A 21,483-nucleotide genomic window follows, 5' to 3' on the forward strand; every position below is an offset into this window, starting at 1 on the left:
GCTGCTACTGACGTTACAGTGTGCTAAAATTGTGCTCCAATTCACTGGCAAGCTGTCTAGGGATATGCCTTGGAGGAGGATCCAAGGACAAGGGAAATCTGTTCACAGCTAGTAAAAATGCTGGGAAATTCTTCCATTTTTATTTAGTTGACTGCTTGCTTTCTCTATTTGGCAAAATTCCATTGGGAAGAACATAAACTGAGATACCTGCCTGAGTGCATCTGTGACTTCTTAGTATAATACTGCACAGACGATGGACTCATGTGATTGGCATTATTCATCTTAAAGGCTCATGGGCAGAACAGCCTTCTTTTCATACTACCTGTGTGAGAAATCCTTGTTTAGTTTCCTAAGTTTCTATACCATGTAATAATGATGTCAATGATTAAGGTTTATGACACCATCATCTATGATAACCCACAGTCTTTGTTTTGATCATCTCCTCCTTAATATTTGCGTCATCTTTTTCCTTAACATATAGAAAAGAGGGTTCCTGGAGAGTAATTCATCACTTCCTAGATTTTTTAAATGTTTTAAATTCTCATTATTTAAATGGCTAAGATTTTTCAGCAGAACACCTTGAATTCATGCCAGCCCTATATCTAGGAAAGGGAAACTGGCTATATGGCTGCTAGGAAATCAAATCCTGAAGCTCTGGCTATTAATATTCATAAAGAGATCAAAAGGAAATATGAATCTCATACCCTCAATCTCAATTCTTGTGGAACATATGTTTGTTCTTTTGAAACAGACATTTAAATGTTTGCATGGACAAAGCATGTGGGCCAAGCGCTACAACCCTGATAAGATACTGCAAATTATCAGTTTCTGTTGTATCCCGCATAATTTTGCTGTTCAAAGAGCAAACATTGTTCAGTCAGAGGATCAGTAAGCTCAGTATGCAGTTTTGACAGAGGAGAAAGCAGAGTAAGGAGGAGGAAGGCAAAATGTGCAGTGATGCTGTGCAGCAATGAAGACTTAGGACTAGTGACATTGTGGTACTAATAGTCCTAGTGTCCTTTTCATAATCTAAGAACCTCATTAAAAACATGCCAATTGCCTTCACCACCATCGAAGCCTCTTTCCAACACCTCTAAAATACATGTCTCTTTTAGCAGCAAATCTACACAGTACATTGCAAAGAAAGTGCAAACTATTTATTTCTCCACTCAAGTTCTATACCTGTGTTTTGTGTTTACTTCTCGCCTAGTTACCTTTGATGAAAGCGAAGGCCCTTTGTTCTTTACTTGCTAGTCTTGTGCTACTTCTAAATGCCACGTTAGTGGCAGAAACAAGCATGGCCACTTCACAATGGTACCCTTGTGAACTGGGAATGGCAATTTATCTGTTTCTACTAGTTCATCAGATGGCTTTGGGTCCCTTCCTGGCCGGTTGTTTGCTTATCCTGTGTTCCTAAAGATAGCTAAGATAGATTTTTTTTAAATTCTTTTATTGGATTTTGGTGTCATTGCCAAGGCCAGCATTTGTTGCCCATCCCGAATTTCCCTTGAGAAGGTGCTAGTGGGGTACCTTCTTGAACTGCTACTGCCCATTTGGTGCAAGTGCACCCAAAGTGCTCTTGAAAATGGAGTTCCAGGATTTTGATCCCACAACAGTGAAGGAACAGCAAGACAGCAAGTCCCCATTTTAAATTGCCTCAATCAGTGTTGTTTCGTTGCAGTGCCACAGATAGAATAGGGCCGGTATCACACCTAGCATCGGGACTTTCATTTTAGCTTAGCTTCATGCAGGGCAAGGGGCATCCGTGACCCAATCGGCACCCTTTTGGAGTGGCTCTCCTGTTCCCCAAGATGCTCTCCCTCACACCGACTGTCTGTCTCACCACATCCCTGCCCGACCCTCCAACTCATTGCTTCACTGCTCATTCTCCCAATTGCCGCTTCCCTGCTCGACTCTAACATTTGCTTCTTCTCTGTCTGATTCTCCCAGTGTGTGCTTTCCTCCCTGACCCTCCCACTCGCAGCTTCTCTTGCTTCCTCACTCGCTCCCTCCCTCTTGCTGTCTCTCTCCTGAAACTTTGCAGCGAGTGGGAGAGTCAGTCAGGGAAGCAGGAAGTGGGAGGCTTGGCTGGGGGAGCAGCAAAACAGAAAGGTAGGGTGAGAGAGTTGGCGGGAGAGAAAGACTCACCAAGAAACAGAGACTCGGCCTGCAGACGAGGGTTGGCCTGCAGGAGAGAGTCAGCCTGAGGGAGAGGTGGTGAGCGGGAGGTAAGTAGGAAGAGTCAACATATTTCATTTATATTTCTAAACTTATTATATTTCAAAAGTTATTTCATTTATGAAAAAAGCGATTTGGGAATGTGCAATATTTCAACTTACAGAGTATAATTCCTGGAGTGTGTACAAGATGGTTTTTTAGACCAGTATGTCAAGGAACCAACTAGGGAAGAGGCTATCCTAGATTTGGTATTGTGCAATGAGAAGGGGTTAATTAATAGTCTAGCTGTGCAGGGTCCTTTAGGGAACAGTGACCATAACATGATAGAATTTTTCATTAGGATGGAAAGTGAAGTAGTCCGATCCGAAAGTAGGGTCCTAAATCTAAACAAAGGAAACTATGAAGGTATAAGGCATGAGTTAGCTAAGATAGATTGGAGAACTTCATTAAAAGGCATGATGGTGCATAGACAATGGCTGATATTGAAGGAATTTATGTATGCATTGCAATAGTTAAACATCCCTTTCTGGCGCAAAAACACAAAAGGAAAAGCAGCCCAACTATGGCTAAGAAAAGAAATTAAGGACAGTATTAGATCCAAAGAGGAGTTATACAAAGTTTCTAGAGAAAGAGCAAGCCTCATGATTGGGAGCAGTTTAGAATTCAACAAAGGAGGACCAAGAGATTGATTAAGAGGGGAAAAATAGAGTATGAGAGTACATTTGCAAGGAACATAAAAGCAGACTGTAAAAGCTTCTATAAGCATGCAAAAAGAAAAAGATTAATGAAAACTGGTGTAGGTCCTTTAAAGCCCAAAACAAGAGAATTTATAATAGAGAACAAGGAAATAGCAGAGCAATTAGACAACTACTTTAGTTCTGTCTTCATAGAGCAAGACACAAATAACTTCCCAGAAATGCTAGGGGACCAAGGGCCTAGTGAAAAGGAGGAATTGAAGCTAATTAGTATTACTAAAAAAAATAGTGCTGGAGGAAGTAATGAGACTGAAAGCCGATAAATCTCTAGGGTCTGATAAACTGCATCCCAGGGCACTAAAGGAGGTAGCCCTGGAAATAGTCGATGCATTGGTTATCATCTTCCAAAATTCTGCAGATTCTGGAACAGTCCCAGCAGATTGGAGGGTGGCAAATGTAACCCCACTATTTAAAAAAGGAGGGAGGGAGAAAACAGAGAATTATAGACTAGATAGCTTAACATCAGTAGTAGGGAAAATGCTAGAGTCTTTATAAAGGATGTGATAACAGGACACTTAGAAAATATCAACGGGATTAGACAAAGTCAGCATGGAGTTAATCATGTTTGACAAACCTACTGGAGTTTTTTGAGGATGTAACTAGCAGAATTGATAAGGGAGAAGCAGTGGATGTGGTGTATTTGGATTTTCAGAAAGCTTTTGATAAAGTCTCCCCCCCAACACCCCACCCCCCTGCCCGCAGGAGGTTAGTGTGCAAAATTAAAGCACATGGGATCAAGGGGGTAATATATTGGTATGGATTGAGAATTGGTTAGCAGGCAGGAAACAGAGAGTAGGAATAAATGGGTCTTTTTCGGAGAGGCAGGCAGTGACTAGTGGAGCACCACAGGGATCAGTGCTTGGGCCCCAGCTATTTACAATGGATATCAATGATTTGGATGAGGGAACTAAATGTAATATTTCCAATTTTGCTAATGACACAAAATTTGGTGGGAACATGAGTGGTGAGGAGAATGTTCAGAGGCTTCAAGGCAATTTAGACAGGTTGAGTGAGTGAAAATACATGGCAGATGCAGTATAGCATGGATAAGTATGAAGTTATCCACTTTGGTAGGAAAAACAAAATGGCAGAGTATTATCTAACAAGTGATAGATTGGAAAATGTTGATGTACAAAGGGACCTGGATGTCCTTGTACACCAGCACTGAAAGCAAGCATTCAGGTGCAGCAAGCAGCTAAGGAGGCAAAGAGCATGCTGGCCTTCATTGAGAGAGGACTTGAGTATAGGAGCAAGGATGTCTTATTGCAGCTGTACAGGGCCTTGGTGAGATGACACCTGGAGTATTGTGTGCAGTTTTGGTTGCCTTATCTAAGAAAGGATGCACTCGCCGTAGAGGGAGTGCAACAAAGGTTCACCAGTCTGATTCCTGGGATGGCAGGATTGTCGTACGAGGAGAGATTGTGTCGACAGGGCCTGTATTCACTGGAGTTTAGAAGCATGAGAGTGGATCTCATATAAAATTCTGACAGGGCTGGACAGACTGGATGCAGAGATGATGTTTCCTCTGGCTGCGGGGAGGCGGGGTCTAGAACAAGGGGTCACAGTCTCAGGATATTGGGTAGGCCATTTAGGATTGAGATGAGGAGAAAATTCTTCAATCAGAGGGTGGTGAACCCGTGGAATTCTCTACCAAGGAAGGCTGTGGAGGCCAAGTCACTGAATATATTTAAGAAGGAAATAGATAGATTTCTAGACTCTAAAGGCATCAGGGGCTATGGGGAGAGAGCAGGAATATGGCGTTGAGATAGAGGATCAGCCATGATCATATTGAATGATGAAGCAGGCTCAAAGGGCCGAATGACCTACACCTGCTTCTATTTTCTATGTTTCTGACAGGAAAGGTCCTATGGAATGTCGCTACAGCTTTTACATTGATTGTAATGAGAGAATCAGATTCACCAAAAGTTGTTTCACTTACTGTTGCACTTTTCAGAAACACAGCTAGACTTCCTGTATAGTTCCAAGTCAGGATGATGTGTGGCTTGGAACTTGCAGGTGGCGGTGTTCCCATGTGTCTGCCGCCCTTGTCCTTCTAGGTGGTAGAGGTCATAGGTTTAGAAGGTGCTGTTGAAGGAGCTTTGGTGAGTTGCTGCATCTTGTATATGGGACACCCTGCTGTTATTGTGTATTGGTAATGGAGGGAGTGAATGTTTAAGTTGGGGATGGGTGCTGATTAAGCAGGCTACTTTCTCCTGGATACTGTCAAACGTCTTGAGTGTTGTTGGAACTGTACTCATCCAGGAAAATGGACGGCATTCCATCACTGACTTGTGCCTTGTAGATGGTGGACAGACTTTGGGAAGTCAGGAGGTAAGCTACTCTCCACAGGATTTCCAGCCTCTGAACTGTTCTTGTAGCCACCTTATTTATATAGCTTGTACAATGCAGTTTCTGGTCAATGGTAACTCCAGGAAGTTGGCAGTGGAAGCTTTAGTGATGATAGTGCCTTTGAATTTCAAGGGCAGATGGTTAGATTCTTGCTTGGTCTTTGCCTGGCAGTTGTGTGACATGAATGTTACTTGCAACTTTTCAGCTTCATGGGGGAGATAATGAGATGGTGGGATAGTGGTAATGTCACTAGTAATTTAGAGTCCCAGCCTTATATGCTGGCAGCATGGTTTCAAATCCCTCTGTAGCAGCTGGTGGAATTTACATTCAATTATTTAAAAAATCTGGAATATAAAGCTGGTCTCTGTAACTATCATTGATTGATGTAAAGACCCATCTGGTTCACTAATGTCCTTTACAGAAGGAAATCTGCTGTCCTTACAGGTATGGCCTACCTGTGACTCCGGGCCCACAACAATGTAGTTGACTCTTAACTGCTCTCTGAAATGTCCAGCTCAAGGACAACCAGGGGTGGGCAACAAATGTTGGCTTTGCCAGCATTGCCACATCCCATAAAGGAATAAAGACAAGAAAATCCAAGCCTGAATGTTGTCCAGGTTTTGCTGCACATTGGCATGGACAGCTTCTGTATCTAAGCAGTTGCAAATGGTACAGTTGTGCAATTATAAGTGAACATCCCCACTTCTGACTTTATGATGGACAGTCATTGATGAAGAGCTGAAGATGGTTGGGCCTAGGACACTACCCTGAGGAACTCCTGCAGCAATGTCCTGGGACTGCAACAACCATCTTCCTTTGTGCTAGATTATACTTCAACAAATGGAGAGCTTTCCCCCAAAGTCAAGAGCAGTCACTCTCACCTCCCATCTCTGGATGGATGGATCATAATACTATAAGAGTTAAAGACCTCATCTGTCTTTCTCCTGGCATGCTCCAGCTATCCCTTGTGGCTAATCAGGAATCTGTGTGGGAACAAGGCTTTGGCCACCATTAAAGAAAGTGAAGTCTACCATCAAACTGATCCTTTAATCTCACATGGCCAGAAGTGTTGGTCTCCTATAAATTGAAGTCCCAGTTCTCAACCAGAACATTACTGCAGTGCAAATCCGCATTTTCCCTAGGCCTCTCTGTACTTGGGGGCATGCTACTTAGCTCATATATATGTAGCCGCTTGTTTCATGGTGGACTGCAAGTCTCCAAAATCTTCTTAATTTTTGCACAGGTGCTAGAGCTACACTGCAATATATTCTTTGCCATTCCATGCAGGAAGCTCTGAAGAATCTCAAAAAGTTTCATAAGATTTTCTGTTGATTAATAAATTTAGTTCCAAATGTTGCCTTTATAAGGTATGTGGGTCCTGCAGCAATTAGATATCTGGCCCTGGCTCTCCCTTCCCATTGTTACTGTTCATTTGCTGTTTCCAACATTTAGTTCTGTCGAAGGGTCATGAGGACTCGAAACGTCAACTCTTTTCTTCTCCGCCGATGCTGCCAGACCTGCTGAGTTTTTCCAGGTAATTCTGTTTTTGATTCAGTTTCTCCTGTTCACTTGTCCTGTGTGCTTCATCAGGTGTTACCTCTTGTATGTCCTTTTCATAAAGTAGCTTTACTAATCTTTGCAGGTACTCTCTTCCTAGGAGGAAAAAGCAGTTTGTACCAGTACTCTTTTTTCCCAGTTTTCACTGGTGTTTCATTATCGGGTATACAAGACCAGTTTGGACCAGTATTCTTATTTCCCAGTTTATACTATTTTTTCCTTCTTGTTGGTGGCTGTTGACAGCTTCCTTGTTTATAAATTGATGCTTTCAGCATTTGAATGTAAAGAAAAAACATGCACTTTATGGGCAGTATTTAATGGAGGTTAAGGGGATTTCCGGTGGGCTGGAGAGCCAATGGGAGCCGAATGTTGCCTGTTTTGCGGAAGATTCATCAAATTAAGTTAAGTGCCATTCAGGTACTTGATAGGCCAGCAATGGGTATTCCTGGGGGCAGAAGTCCTGGACCTGAGACCTGCTGGCTAATCAGAGGCCAGCAACGCTACGGAACAGCAGTGCCACTAGTGAGACAGTGACTGCTGCTGGTATTACATCCACCCAAGACAGACAGGTGAATGATTGCAGGAGAGGGTTCTCAGGGTGGGGTCAAAGGGGATGGGGCTAGGGGAATGGTGGCAAGGGCAAGGGGTGGCTATCAGTGCCCCTCACCGACACTCCTAGTGCCGGGACCCTCGATCAGGCACTAAGTGCCTTTGAATGATGGATTCCCCATGTTTATCATGCTCCCGCATAGTAAGCCCCTTGCCCAACACTGAGTTAATACATGTGGCGGTGGAATTAGGCTCTTAAACATGCACAATTTGCCCACTTAAAGGTCTCAATTGGCCTGCGAGGCAGAATGGTCATACACGGGCTTCCTGCCACAGCCCAACTGGGGTGCAGACAGCAAGGGAGCAAGGTCCCCACCCACCGGCCTGCTGCCTGATTAACTGCCCTTCCCAACATCAAAATCCCACCATGTTGGGGGCGTCATTAAAATCCTCCCATTTCTCAGCCAAGATTTCACTTTGTGTGATGGGGTCACAATACATTTAATTTGAGATGCCATACAAACTCAGTAATAAGTAAAGCAACACTTAAGCTTGGCATAACTTTGTCACTTGCAGCTAAACATTGAATACTGGGTACAGAAGGTGTCGCCTTGCTTCTTTTCATGGTCTGTTTCTAAAGCTGCAGCTTACCTTTAGGTCAGAGCTTGGTGCATGCATGGTACAAGTACTTGAGTTGCCACACGTTGGCACTCTTCCTCAGGCTGAAGAACATCTTCTTGATCTGTTTTCATGACTTCCGGAAGAGTCCATTGCCCTTTTAGATGACTTCCTAAAAGTTACTGTGCATTGGTTCAGACAGTCAAAGGGCTCAAACAGGAGTGTTTTCCCATCTCGAAAATGGAACTCTTCTCCTTCCCTAGCAACACAGCTAGAGTTTCCCCATTAAAATAGATAATTCTTGTCCATAACCCTGAGAAACTCTCCATCCCCTTTCCAGCACACAGCAAAAGAATGAAGCAATTTCCCCTAGAGCTGCTGCACTTCATGGGAGGAATTTAGCCAGGCAAATGGAGGCAGCTTTGGTGGTAGGCTTTGGTGGGAGCTTTTGAAAATGGCGCATCATGTCAGCCACACAATGTTTTCCTACTCCAGCCGATCTTGACAGAGGCAGGTGAGCAAAGGAAGTGGCTACCGCCCAGAAATTACAGGTAGCTAATTAGTGGCAATTACCTTCATAATTGGGGCACCGCCAGGATCCTACCGGGGCAAACAGACCTCACACTGTGGTCGAAGCTTGGCGGATCCCTGGAGGCTGCCTCCAGGTAGTAGAATGGAAGGCCAGTGAAGTTTTGTGTATTTAAACTCCTGATCTGGACAGCTTCTGTGACATGATCACAGATGCAGCCACAGGCCTTCTTTTGCGAGTATTCTGTTCACAATTTTGGCCTGGCAGCTGTGTTAACAACTAATTTGAAATTTCTCAGAGGATGCCTCTATCTTGAAGCACTTCTCATTCCCCTTCCTGCCACAGCAGCACCCATCTTCCCAGGTGCAGCAACTGGCAGGACAAAACTGCATGCCCTCCCATCGGCACAGTTGAGTGCCTGTTATGCCTGCTGTCATTCAATGATGGCACGGCTGGAAGCAGCCTTTTAATTAGCGATCTCTGGTAAGGTCAAGCAGGCAGGTGACCAGGCATCACGAATAGGATTGGGCCTCACATTTGGTCCTGACTTCTGAAAATATTTAAAGGCAGTAAAATTCCACCGCATTTTTCTGGCCCACCTGCTGTCATAGTACTTTCTGCACATGTGAAAAATATAATTATTTATATTAGCTGACTTGCTAAACCACTGTACCATCATGAAGTGCCAAGAGGCAATCAAATATCAAAGGTATCATACGAATTTTGAATTAATGTACTATTTGATTAAAAAGCAGTCAGCAACAATTCCTGTCAACTTTCCCATTATAATTTGCTATGTCCATATACTCTTCTCCTAGTGGAGGTGATGCAACTTTGGTGAAAGGGCTGCAGAAAACCCTAAAAATGGTGTAAACAGCACTCATTACTTCTGCATTCAGTTCATGCACTGAGAAACCATTTGGTATCATGAGCCAAAGCTGCCAACAATTAGTTTTTTATTTGCTTGGTCAAATAGTATTGGTGCATTGGACTGCCTGGATTGTTCTACAGTGAGATGGCATGAACTTGATCAACTGAAAGGCTTCTTTCTGTGCCTAATGACTCTAAGCATTATAGATCCATTCACAGCTGCTGAACATCCCAAAGCACTTTACAGCCAATGAAGTACTTTTGAAGTGTGGTGACAATTGTAATGAAGGAAACATGGAAGCTGATTTGTGCACAGTAAGCTCCAAAAAATGACAAACTACAATTACCAATTAATCTGATTTTTGTGATGCTGGGGGATAAATATTGATCAGGACACTAGGAATAACCCCCCCTGCTCTTCTTTGAAATAGTACCATGGGATTTTTTTTTTACCTCCAGTTGAGATGATACAGGGTCTTGGTTTAACGTCTCATCTGAAAGTTCGTATCCTCTGATAGTGCGACACTCCCTCAGTACTGCACTGGATTGTCAGCCTTGATGTTTGTGCTCAGGTCCTGAAGTGGAACTTCTGACTCAGAGCTGAGAGTGCTACCAACTGGGTCATAGCTTACATTACAGATCAGCAGGTGAGATTTTCCAAACTCAAGCACTTCCATACATTAAAAAACAAAGACATGAACATAAATTCCATTAGGTAACTGCTTAAATTTTAAGAACAATGCAACATGTTACTGAAGTGATTGAAAATTTTACCTTGGGGATATTTTAGTTGCAAATGATCATGGCCCATATTTGGATAACAAACAAAGAGTTAAAACATTCAGAGGTATTTCTTCCCTTCTTATTATTTCTTTGGCAGAATATCCTGGCAACTAATTCAATGTCTGTAAATAAAAACCTGCTAAAGGAATGTGAATCTATTCAGAGCTGTTCTGACTTTCAAAATAGGTTGCAGAAATATATCATTTTATCTCTTCCAGCCTCCCTCCAAAACAGTCACTGAGAATACATGCCACTTTTTTATGCTTTGATTGTCACAGTATTACTCAGCCAAGAGCAACTTTAACAAGGACACGATGGGTGGAATCATCCCAGTTTTGCACAAAGTGCGGTAGTGGGCGGGTAAAAGACTGTTTTCCAGCCGGCTGCAATGGCAGCTTTTCATGCGGTATCATCCCAAATTATGGATTCCTGGGAAACACACTGTTTGCATGGTGGGCGGGCACTCATTCGCCTGCCATGCCATCACCTTGCTGCTTCATCACGCCTGGCGCCACATTTATAGTGCAGCTGTGCGCACATCTCTCAGTGCTTCCAGCCCAGGATTGCTGCAAAGAAGACAGGATGGGCCCGAAAGGCCAAAGGACTACAGCACCCCCTTTTGTTGATGCATCCCTCAAGTGCCTTTTGAACGCTGTGGAGGCCACTGTGATGTTCTCTACACCCGCTCTGGCCTTAGGATGGGCAGTTGCATCATTGATCCAGCATGGGAGGCGGTGGCAGCAGTGGTCAGCACAAATGCCCTGCAAAAGAGGACAGTGCCCCAGTGCCACTACTGGATGAATGGTCTAGATAAAAGCAAAAAACTGCTGATGCTGGAAATCAAAAACAAAAATACCTGGAAAAACTCAGCAGGTCTACAGCATCTGTGGAGAGGAGCACAGCTAACATTTCGAGTCCGAATGACCCTTCAACAGAACGGTCTCATCCATTCCGCCAGGGTAGGTCACTCTTCTCATCACTCTCAACTCACACACTCACAAACCTATCACACATTCACAGGGATTTCACACCTCAAGGGACAACACCACTAACTCTCACACACACTCTCACATCTCCATTGGGATCATACCCTCTTGAGCTCGCATCATCATCCATCCATGGCTCTGCTCACCATACAAACATTCCATGCAGTGCCACGTGTCCTGCTCACACTCTCTTCATCTGTTTCCATACAGAAGCCTGCTCACATCAGCAGGAGGAGGTCTCAGACCGGGGATTGAGTGGCCCACATTAGGCCACTCACTCACTTTAAGGAGTGTGTCATTGCGCTTACTGGTAGGGACATGGACCATGCCTGTGGTGATGGAGAGGTCAATGACGACACCCATGTGAGGATCCCGCACCATATCATCCCTCCCTTAACACAAGTGTGAGTGCTCCCTCCAGCTTTTGACTCTGCTGACATGCATTAGTTATCTCTACTTTGGTTTGCAAGGAGCTCTGCCAAACAACCGACACCCTCAGCCAGCGTGTCCCTCAGCTCCATCCAGGTCCTCATCCTCAGCCAAGAGGACACCACCTCTATTGAAGATCAGGAAATAAGCGGCCTGGAAGGCCCATCACAGTGCTTACCCACACCCTGCACCAGTGCAGAGACACACCTTGGTGGGACCTAGATCTAGAGCAGGCTTGGGTTCACAATCTGATGGTCATCGCACAGACACATGTCTGCAGCAGCAGGTTCATGTGAGCTCCTTGGCACTCAGAGGACTGTTGGGGATCAGACATCTGTGAAGTCCAAGTCAGGAGACAAGCCTCCGGATTTGCCGTTCCAACTCATCGCATTGCCACTGCAGGAACTCACCCATGGCTCTCGTGATGGAGTGCAGGTCCCATTTGCCTCATGGAGACCTCCATACACGCACATGTGGGCACCACTTCATCAGACAGCAGGCGGACACACTTGTCCGACTCAAGTGCCGCTCTGTTGAGGGCTTACAACAGCCCTCCTGGCACTCGGAGGACTGCTGGGGATCATGCATCTGTGAGGTCCAAGTCAGATGACAAACCTCCGGATTTGCCGTTCCAACTCATCCTGGAGAGTCAGCAGAAGGTGTGGGAACATCAGGCAGAGCTGTTGGAAGCCCTCAGCAGAGCAGCACTTGAGTTGGAGGAGTGCGTCCATCTGCTCTCTGATGAAGTGGTGCCATATGTGCATGTATGGAGGTCTCCATGGGGCGGATGGGACCTGCTCTCCATCACGAGAGCCATGGGTGACTTCTCCTCCCCTTGGAACTCCTCCCCCGCTTGAAACTTCATCCGCCCTTCTTTCACCACCCTTAGTCCTTCCCCGCGCTGACACTTTCCTCCAGCCTAACTCCTTCCTCAACCTTGGTCCTTCCTCTCTCTGTGCTTGATGTCCCTCCAGGTGCTCCATCACCCCAATAGTCAGGCCGGGGCCCCCAGGCACCCAAAGGGAGGAGGAGTTGGTCATCCACTCAGGAATCTCAGAGGCTGCCCTCTCCCTTCGAGCCCCCTTTGCCTGTGAGCCCCTCAACCTCATCCTCTGCCACTGCAGAGGGAGCAGCTGGCCAATGAGCGATTCTGGAGCAATAAACGCATGTATGGCATGGCCTTTCGAAGCCTCATGCAAGCACTCTCCCATGCACACGGATCCTTCACGTATCATACTCACCTCAATATCCTGAGCATTTTTAATGCTGCCTGCTGGGGTTCGGTTTCAGTTGTCCAACTGAACTAACTTACATCTCCATCCGTCCAGTGATCATACTCCCATGCAGCACCTGATTTTGCCCACCACCCTTTTCTTTCGGTGATTTCCAGGTGAACGTGCACGTTCCCTTCCTTCCCGAAAATCCCACCCCCACCCACATGAACCTCGCTGACCTCCTCCTTCCCACCCCCAGGGTCCATGTCTACCTCCAAGTCCTCACTAACCAGCCTCGCCGTCCCTTCCACTGATACTGTTGCATCCTTACCATCCCACCCTACTGCCTCACTCTGCCCTTAAACATTCTCACCATTCCCTTGTTCCACGCCCACCCTCAGTTCACTCCCCAGGAGGCAATCATGGACTCATCAGAGTCCTCCTATGCACATTCATTTGGACAACCCCGCTCTGGACCTATTTCCCCTCAAGACCCCTTCCCCCCTTGGAACCCCTCCCCAACTTTAAACCTTCTCCCTTCTTCCGTCACCCTTAGTCCTTCCCCCCACTCCTGATTCTTTCCTCAGCCTTAGTCCTTCCCCCTGCCCGACTCCTTCCTCCATCCTTGCTCATTCTTCCAACTTTACTCCCGTCCGTCTCCACACTCCTTCCTCCCCAATTGATTTCTTCCTCCCCGCGGACTCCCTCCTCTCTCCATACCCTTTCCTCCCTCCGAACTTTTTCCCTTACACCTCCCACCCTCTTTCCACCTACCTCCCCGGTTGCCATCTTGTCCGTTACCCATCCTCCCTCCCCGACACCTGCTTTCCCCCCTCCCAACCTCACACCATCCTGATACCTTCATTCCCCCCTCCCAAACTCGCCCCGTCTTGAAACCTCTTCCTATCCCAGTCAATTCTAAATCTTCTTCTCCCACGCCCCAGTACATCTTCTTCTCCCAAACACAGCTGGATCTTCCCCTCTATCCCTTGACCATCATCAGTTGTGAGCAGACCCTCAATGGTGACTTTCCAACTTCTGTGAGCTGCTTCGCAGTGGAGCCATGCCCATGAAGATCCACCCAGCAGTCCAAAGACATTCTTCTAGTGTGCCGCTAGTGTCGGGCTCCAGCATCTTCTGCTCATCCGATGTCTGCAATGTGAGCAAGGCCCTGGTGGTAAATCCCGACTTCTGCGCGGCACACTTGTCAAGACATGTTCTGTACCAGTGTGCAATCATGCAGACTTGGATGGCGATCCAGCAGGGCCAGAGAAGGGGGAGGCTGATAGGGCAAGGGGGTGTGGTAGCGGATGAGTCCAGCAGACTGGCTTTATAATAATATGCAGATGTATTACAATGAGGTTCCAGACATCTGGTGGCGGGGAACGTGGCCCATCATCGACGGCCTGAGCAGATGATTGCAAACTGGTTTCATGACATCGTTTTGTTCACTCATGCTGCCAAGCACGCCCAACACAGATGATTCCGCCCAATGCCTCGCATGTCTGACCTCAGTAGGCTGAGACCACATAAAGAATTTGTGTTTGACTACTAAGAGCAATGTCAGAGCATTGATATTTCATAAACCATGGCTCTTTAACTATATTTCAACTTCTAGAGACGGCAGTAATTGCAGTACCCACTATGGAAAAAGATTGGAATAATGACATTAAAATAGATACTGCTTCTGTCTGTACATTATCACCTGCTTCTTGCCAGAAATACATTTTCTACAATAAAGTACCCAACTTCTATACTTCCAACATTACCTATAAGCTAACTTTTTGATGATCCTATGAGCTGCCATTGAGTTTATATTTCTCTTCAAAATGCACTTTGCTAGTACTTCACCTCGTGATTAAAAACATTCACAGCAGTGTCACATACGAGTATAATTAAAGTAAATAGCCCTGATTATTTTAAACATGCTGGATGTTTATATTAAGGCACATTGTGTTGGACCTGCATAGAGTGCATGCAGGAGAGGATGCATTGAAGGGCTTGCAAATTGCTGGGTCCCAAGATGTGTTTGTGAGGTTGCAATTTCTTTGGGATTTTGGACCATGGCTCACTCTTCAACTCGCTGAAAAAGAAACTGGTATGCATAGGAAGAACAGGGGAGATGACACTCAACCAACATTACCAAAGTAGATTATCTGGTCCTTATTGCACTGCTGTTTGTCAGAGCTTGCTGTGTACAAACTGGCTGTTGAGTGTCATGCATTACAGCAGTGACTACACTTCAAAAGTACTTCATTAACTGATTTCAGATGTCAGGTGGTGTTGAAAGATGCTATATAAATGCAAGTCTGTCCTCTTTGAGTTAAAGCTCATCAGATGCTGAAGCTGTCATCCATTGCTTTGTTATCCTAGATTTGAATAATCCAATGCACTTGTGGCCTCTCCCGATATCCTTTCCCAGCTCTACCTCTCCCTCCTTCTCCCATTCCCATCCTCCCTGTTCCCACTCATCCTCTCCATCCTGCCCCTGCTCTCCTCCCCATCCTCTCCCCCTTCCCCAACCTCCTTCCGCCCTTTACCCTCTCTCCTCACCCACTCCATCCCCAGCCTCCCTCCCCTTTTATTCCCATCCCTCTTCCTCCACACCCCTCCTACCTCCTTCCTTCCTTCCCTCTTTCTCGAGTTCAACAGGTGTTTATTTACTTCAAAAATAAAAAAACTGTTGGAAATTCTCAGCGGCTCTGGCATCACGAGTGGTGAGAAGGAGTTCCCATTTCTGGAGCTCAACCTTTCAGGTTACTGGTTGATTTTTCTCTTCGGGATTTTCACGTTTCCAGCAGCCGCAGGATTTTCTGTTTATTTTTCAAACCGTTCTGTTTACGGTCGCCTGGTGACCAGTGAACAACCAACCAATCGAATCAGCAGACAGGGACGGGCGCGAGGCTGGAGCGGCGCGCGAGGCCGCGAGGGGTCGCCTCAGAGCCGTTAATAGACTCGAGAGGAGGAGCCGCTGTTTGTAGCCCGATGTTAGCAGCTCCTTCGTGATAAAATATTTGCCTTGTTTACACATCTGTAGATTTCATTTCGCTTTTTGTTTATTTGAGAAGTGAAGTGGCGTGTTCATCTAACTCTATTTGAATTCGACACCTGCAGCAGGCGAATTTTTAATATTGATTTCGCCTCTGGGTGGAAACTTGGTCGGGGGGGGGGGGGGCTAGGTTGTGATTGACGTGTGTGTGAGCCAGTGGGAGGGCGGGGGAGGGGAGAGGTGTTGGAATGCCAGGGTCGGGTGGAGGAGCCAATGGGCGAGGAGCTGGAGCTGGTGGGCGGGGCTGGGGTGGAATGTTGGTGTTGCAGCGTTCGGCTGAGGCTTGGTTCCAGGCGGGCGTCCCCAGACTAAGTGAAGAGCGTGTGTAATGTACAGGGTGTTGGAGTGTGTCTGAAACAAGCAGTGAGTATAACATCGAGCCAGTTTTGCTAATGCACTCAGCTTTTAGAGTGGCTGTCTCATCGAACGAGTAATGAAGCAGGGAGGCACTGCGTCCTGTGGTTGATTCATCTTAAAAGTTAACCAACGGATAAAAACGGAATTAGTTCGTGCTAATGGAGTGTTGGGTCCGGGCCCAGCTCCCAACTGTAGAACAGGCTTGAAAGGGTTCAGTGAGGATCGCACTAACTCACCTTCGCAGAAATTGTCATAGCGGGAGCAGCCTGGGATGTTTGTAATGTTGCACTGACAAGACTTGTTGAATCGTAAGCTGCAGGTTGTGTGGAAGTGAGTGTTCTATATATATATGGAAACGAATGAATTCGATAATTTTAAACGATTTGATATGACGTGAAGGGGAATGAAACGTATACATCGTAAAAGTAAAAGACCCGCATTTGTTGCTGCTTGCGGCTGACTTGGCTTTTTTTTTATTCTGGGTAGAGCAAGGTGAGCTGTATAACTGAGCAGCGAACCTGCGAGAATTTGTTGCTGTAGCTTTAATTTAGCTGGTGATGAGTTAACAAAGGGATTCCTAAAGTTTATTTTGCTGTGCTTGAGGATTTGTCGGCCAACTCGGTATGGTTGTAACTTGACAGTTTCATGAAAGTATAGCAGCTAAAATAGCCAGGCATTTTTAATATGAGCAAAAAACTGCGCATGCTGGAAATCCAAAACAAAAATAAAGATACCTGGAAAAACTTAGCAAGTCTGGCAGCATCTGCGGAGAGGAATACTGTTAACGTTTCGAGTCCGTATGACTCTTCAAGAGTCATAGGGACTCGAAACGTTAACTGTATTCCTCTCCGCAGATGCTGCCAGACTTGCTAAGTTTTTCCAGGTATTTTTATTTTTAATATGAGCCACGTTTGGGAAAAGTCAGTGTATGTAATGTAAATGGTTTGCAACAGTTTGGTTTATTTATATTTGTGGTTTTGCATATTCCATGATTCTAAGGCGGTTAGTAAACGCCCTGTGCAAAGTAATTCAGGGATTTGATTTTTCCTGTGTGTTAGGCTTGTTACGGCGGACATTTGAACTAACTGTTAACACACTCCTGTTAACACACTAAGCGCATTATCGAATTTTTTTTATCACAGTTTTGAGTCCTTTGAAATGGAGATCTGTTTTCGCCCAGTATAATCCGAGTAACACAACCAACCTAGCGATGCTGGTCATGGTCGCGGAGTTAGTCTGGATTTGGTGTGCAATTTTGTTCAGAATTTAATTAAAACGCACAGTATATCTTTTATACGATAGTTCAGTACATTAGAGCCGCGTGTTTTAGGAAGTTTTCAAAATCCCGAATGCATCATTTGACTTGTTAAATGTGGGAGCTGGAATCTTTGACCATCAGATATGACCTAATTATTGAGATATACACAACCGTTTGTGTTTTTTCCTACTAATGTACTTGCTACATTATGTATCGATATAATACGTGTATTTTTTTAATTTTTATTTAGACTAATATTTAAGGTGCACTGGATTCTCGTAGTTGCAGACTTGGAATGATCAGCAATATTTGGAACTAACTGTCCAAGACTTTCAGTGTGGACACCTGCATTTCCCTTTTCCCTCCAATCCAAGATGGGTAATGGACTTTCAGATCAAGCTCCTATTTTATCAAGCTTCCCATCTTTTCAGTCTCTCCACATAGTTATTCTGGGTTTGGATTGTGCTGGCAAAACTACGGTTCTGTACAGATTACAGTTCAATGAATTTGTCAACACTGTTCCAACAAAAGGATTTAACACTGAAAAAATCCGAGTGACTTTGGGTAACTCCAAAGCAGTGACTTTCCATTTCTGGGATGTAGGTGGTCAAGAGAAACTGAGGCCACTCTGGAAATCTTATACTCGCTGCACAGATGGCATTATCTTTGTGGTGGACTCAGTAGATGTGGAAAGGATGGAAGAAGCCAAAACAGAGTTGCATAAAATAACGAGGATCTCTGAGAACCAAGGAGTGCCAGTGCTTTTGATTGCCAACAAGCAAGATCTCAGGAACTGCCTCTCTCTTGCTGAAGTGGAGAAACTGTTAGCTTTAAGTGAAATAAGTTCCTCCACCCCATGGCACCTTCAGCCTACCTGTGCCATAATAGGGGATGGGCTTAGAGAGGGATTGGAAAAACTTTACGAAATGATCATCAAGAGGCGGAAGATGTTAAAACAGCAAAAAAAGAAGAGATGATTGTACAACAGTTGAAGATGCTTTGTATTTTTGGAAGCTGAAATGTTTCTACACTGGTTATTATACCTGTAGCCTTTGACAAAGTTTATGTTGAAAATGCAAGTCTAGTGAGGTCTAATACAGACTTTATTAGTGGGATCACAGTGGAAAGTGGATATGATAAGTATGGAGAGCAGTTATACTGGCTTAAAACTGTCAGCATCCTTTATTGTTAGACCAAAATATATCCAAATCTGTAGTATTTTGTTTTATATTCATCGACCTTTTTACCGGCCAGTTGTGTTTAAGTGTATGTGTAAGTCAAGTGTTCCATTTTTCGGCCTGAAAGACCAGGTACCTGCTACAGCACAAAATTATTTTTAGGCCAATTGGACACTGAAAACATTTGGATGTGAACTATTGCAATACAAGGAATATTTACCAAAATTACTTGGAAGAAATGGCTGCTACAGATTGTAGTTTTTAAAATGCTTAAGTGCTCTTCTGTTCTTGATGGTGTAAGAGAAGTTAAAGGAAGTAGTATTGTCTGTTTATTGTCTTTGGCTAGTTAATGGTCAGAGACTAATTAAAATGAATTGCTATTGAAGAAAAGGCTCCACCTATATTTGTAGTGTTTGGGTTGTTGGCAAGCTTATCTTAAAGCCAGTGGAAAAAGTGCAGTGTCAGAACTGGAAGCCTCTGGGGAGAGGAGGGAAAAGCTGGAACATTGTGTTTAACTGACCTTGAACCTTGTCTCCTGAAGGTTTTCTTTTATAGACACAGGAATGTAGCAATCACACGTTAGTCTGTCCTTGTTACTGATATTCACATTAAAGTTGCTGTGAAGCCTCATTTCTAAGCAGTGTTAACTTTGGGGGAGGTAGACCATACCATATATAAGCTGTGACTTGAGATGTGGTAGAAACTAAAGACCTTTAGGCCTGCATGTGTTGCCAACTGTACAATTCACAACTTAAAGTTATTTAGGGCAGCTTTGCCATTAATTGTAATATTTGGTGCCACCTTTTTACGAGTTTGTGTGTGTGGGGGGAATTTGAGATTTCATTTTCTTGAAAGATTGCATAATTCTCTACATATGATTCATATTGAAAAATAGCCATACACAGTTGGCTAGTAGTCTCTTTGTTGAAGAATTATAGAAAGGTTTGAACAGGCCGCTATTCTAGCTGAAAATAAAGTATTTGTATTCTGGCCTCAAAGGGATGGTACCATTCTAACGAAACAACAACTGGCTAGCAACCAAACCTAGCTTACATAGTTATGGTAACTTAGATGCGTGTACACAAATTATACAGATCTATAAAAAGTTATTCCAAATTCATACACAGTTTTTTAAAAAATTGAATATTCTCCTCAGCATACAAAATGACTAAGACCACAGCAGGTCTCTTCTCAACTTGCAATTTATTGAAGCATTTGTCATTCTCTACATGAGCAAGGTAGAAGGAGTTACACAATATTTAAACCTATTAAACCATCCATTGAATTTTCTTACTGTATGACCACATTCTTCATATCGCAAGTGTGATTATACTGGCTTAAAACCGTCAGCATCCTTTATTGTTAGACCAAAATATATCCAAATCTGTAGTATTTTGTTTTATATTCATCGACCTTTTTACCGGCCAGTTGTGTTTAAGTGTATGTGTAAGTCAAGTGTTCCATTTTTCGGCCTGAAAGACCAGGTACCTGCTACAGCACAAAATTTATTATAATCCATTAAATCTATCAGGCAAAAGATAGTGACCTAAATTTTACCATTGGAATGCTGACAGTAACACATTTGTTTAAAATGAATTACTGTCGGTTTTTAAAAGTTTAAATGTAGGCCAGGACGTCTGTCCATAGATTATTCTGAGCAAATTTATTTGATGAGTAACCAGAATTCTCCACCTAAAGAAAAACAAGGCAACATTAAAAGGTCAAAGTGTGGACTGGCTAATTTTTCCTATACCACCTGGCTTTGAGTCTATTACCCAAGTACAATTCTCCCCCTTTGCTGCATTTAAGTTACAACCTCAATGAACCTATAAATTCCTGAAACTTTTGTAAATATGCATTTGATATTTCCTCCTACTTGTTCCCCTGCCCTTTTAGGTTTGAAAAGTATTAGGGCCCTGCACTTACATATAAATTGCTGAGGAAAATATTCACCTTTCATGTGTATAAAGGCACAGAGCCTTGTGTGAAGACATGTTCAAATTTTCACGCATTCAAAATTAATTGAAACCTGGGTGCTCTATTGAGTGCAGAGAATATCACTGGCTTGAAAAAGGCCACCTATGGCCTGCTCAGAACTATATAACTTGTTTACTTCCAGTGTTTTCCATAATTCAAAAAGGCAGTTCAATTCATTATAATTATCTTCATTATCACTAAACCTGATCACTTCCAAAAAAAAAACCAATTGATCTGACATTGAAGTCTTAAAGAAAAAATGTAATTGATGCAATTAAAAACTGTCCATTTTCTATCTCCAAAGACCTTGCATCTGGACATCCTTTGATTTAGATAAAGCTGCTGTCGATATTTTACTGTACAGATTCTGGCACTGTAAATATCTTCTGTTTGACTAGTACAGTGGCTTCAAGAAATGCACTTTAGTGTTCATTAAAGATCAGCAGCTTTCTGTAACATCTGTTTTACTAACTTGTTTTAAGAATTGAATGATTTCTAATGGATCTGTCTCTGGTTATGTGTTTACCACCTGCACTAGTGGCATTGCTGTCACTGATTGGAAAAATTCTTTATATTTATATAAATGTTGGACCTTAATAAATACAACTGAATAAATCGTGTCAGTTTTCAGTTCAAAACACTAACTCTATAAGACTTGTTCGTTGTTGCCCAATTTTTTACAATAGCAGCTTTGTTTATTTTGCAGCTGTTAAGAGATGGCAATAACTCTTTAAAATAGGAATTGTCTTTTTGTTTCAATAAGTCAATGATAAGAGATAAAGATTCACACTTTATGCAATGCATCTGATCAGAAGTAGAGCCACCTGAAATAACATCTATTTTTATA

The 21,483-nt window shown here is 43.8% G+C and overlaps 1 protein-coding gene across 3 annotated transcripts; it reads left to right on the top strand.

Moving 5' to 3' along the window:
- Positions 1–16,117: 16,117 nt before the first annotated feature.
- Positions 16,118–21,251, top strand: arl4aa (ADP-ribosylation factor-like 4aa). 3 transcript variants are annotated; one of them, XR_005942621.1, is made up of 3 exons: positions 16,259–16,553; positions 17,732–18,791; positions 20,144–21,251. XR_005942621.1 is itself a non-coding variant. In XM_041184231.1 (2 exons), exon 2 carries the CDS (start codon positions 17,856–17,858, stop codon positions 18,456–18,458), a length of 603 nt encoding a protein of 200 aa, XP_041040165.1. In that variant the 5' UTR covers positions 16,118–16,229; positions 17,732–17,855; the 3' UTR covers positions 18,459–21,251. The 3 variants fall into 3 exon arrangements, 2 of the variants coding, with proteins under 2 accessions (XP_041040165.1, XP_041040164.1); XM_041184231.1 differs by lacking the exon at positions 16,259–16,553 and adding an exon at positions 16,118–16,229 and having other exon boundaries at positions 17,732–21,251; XM_041184230.1 differs by having other exon boundaries at positions 17,732–21,251.
- Positions 21,252–21,483: the final 232 nt, after the last annotated feature.

This window comes from Carcharodon carcharias, chromosome 3, assembly GCF_017639515.1.
Source record: "Carcharodon carcharias isolate sCarCar2 chromosome 3, sCarCar2.pri, whole genome shotgun sequence".
NCBI classification, from domain to species: domain Eukaryota; kingdom Metazoa; phylum Chordata; class Chondrichthyes; order Lamniformes; family Lamnidae; genus Carcharodon; species Carcharodon carcharias.

Bases quoted from the DNA above. Each gene is read 5' to 3' on its own strand.
- arl4aa (XM_041184231.1), top strand. From the start codon at position 17,856: ATGGGTAATGGACTTTCAGATCAAGCTCCTATTTTATCAAGCTTCCCA.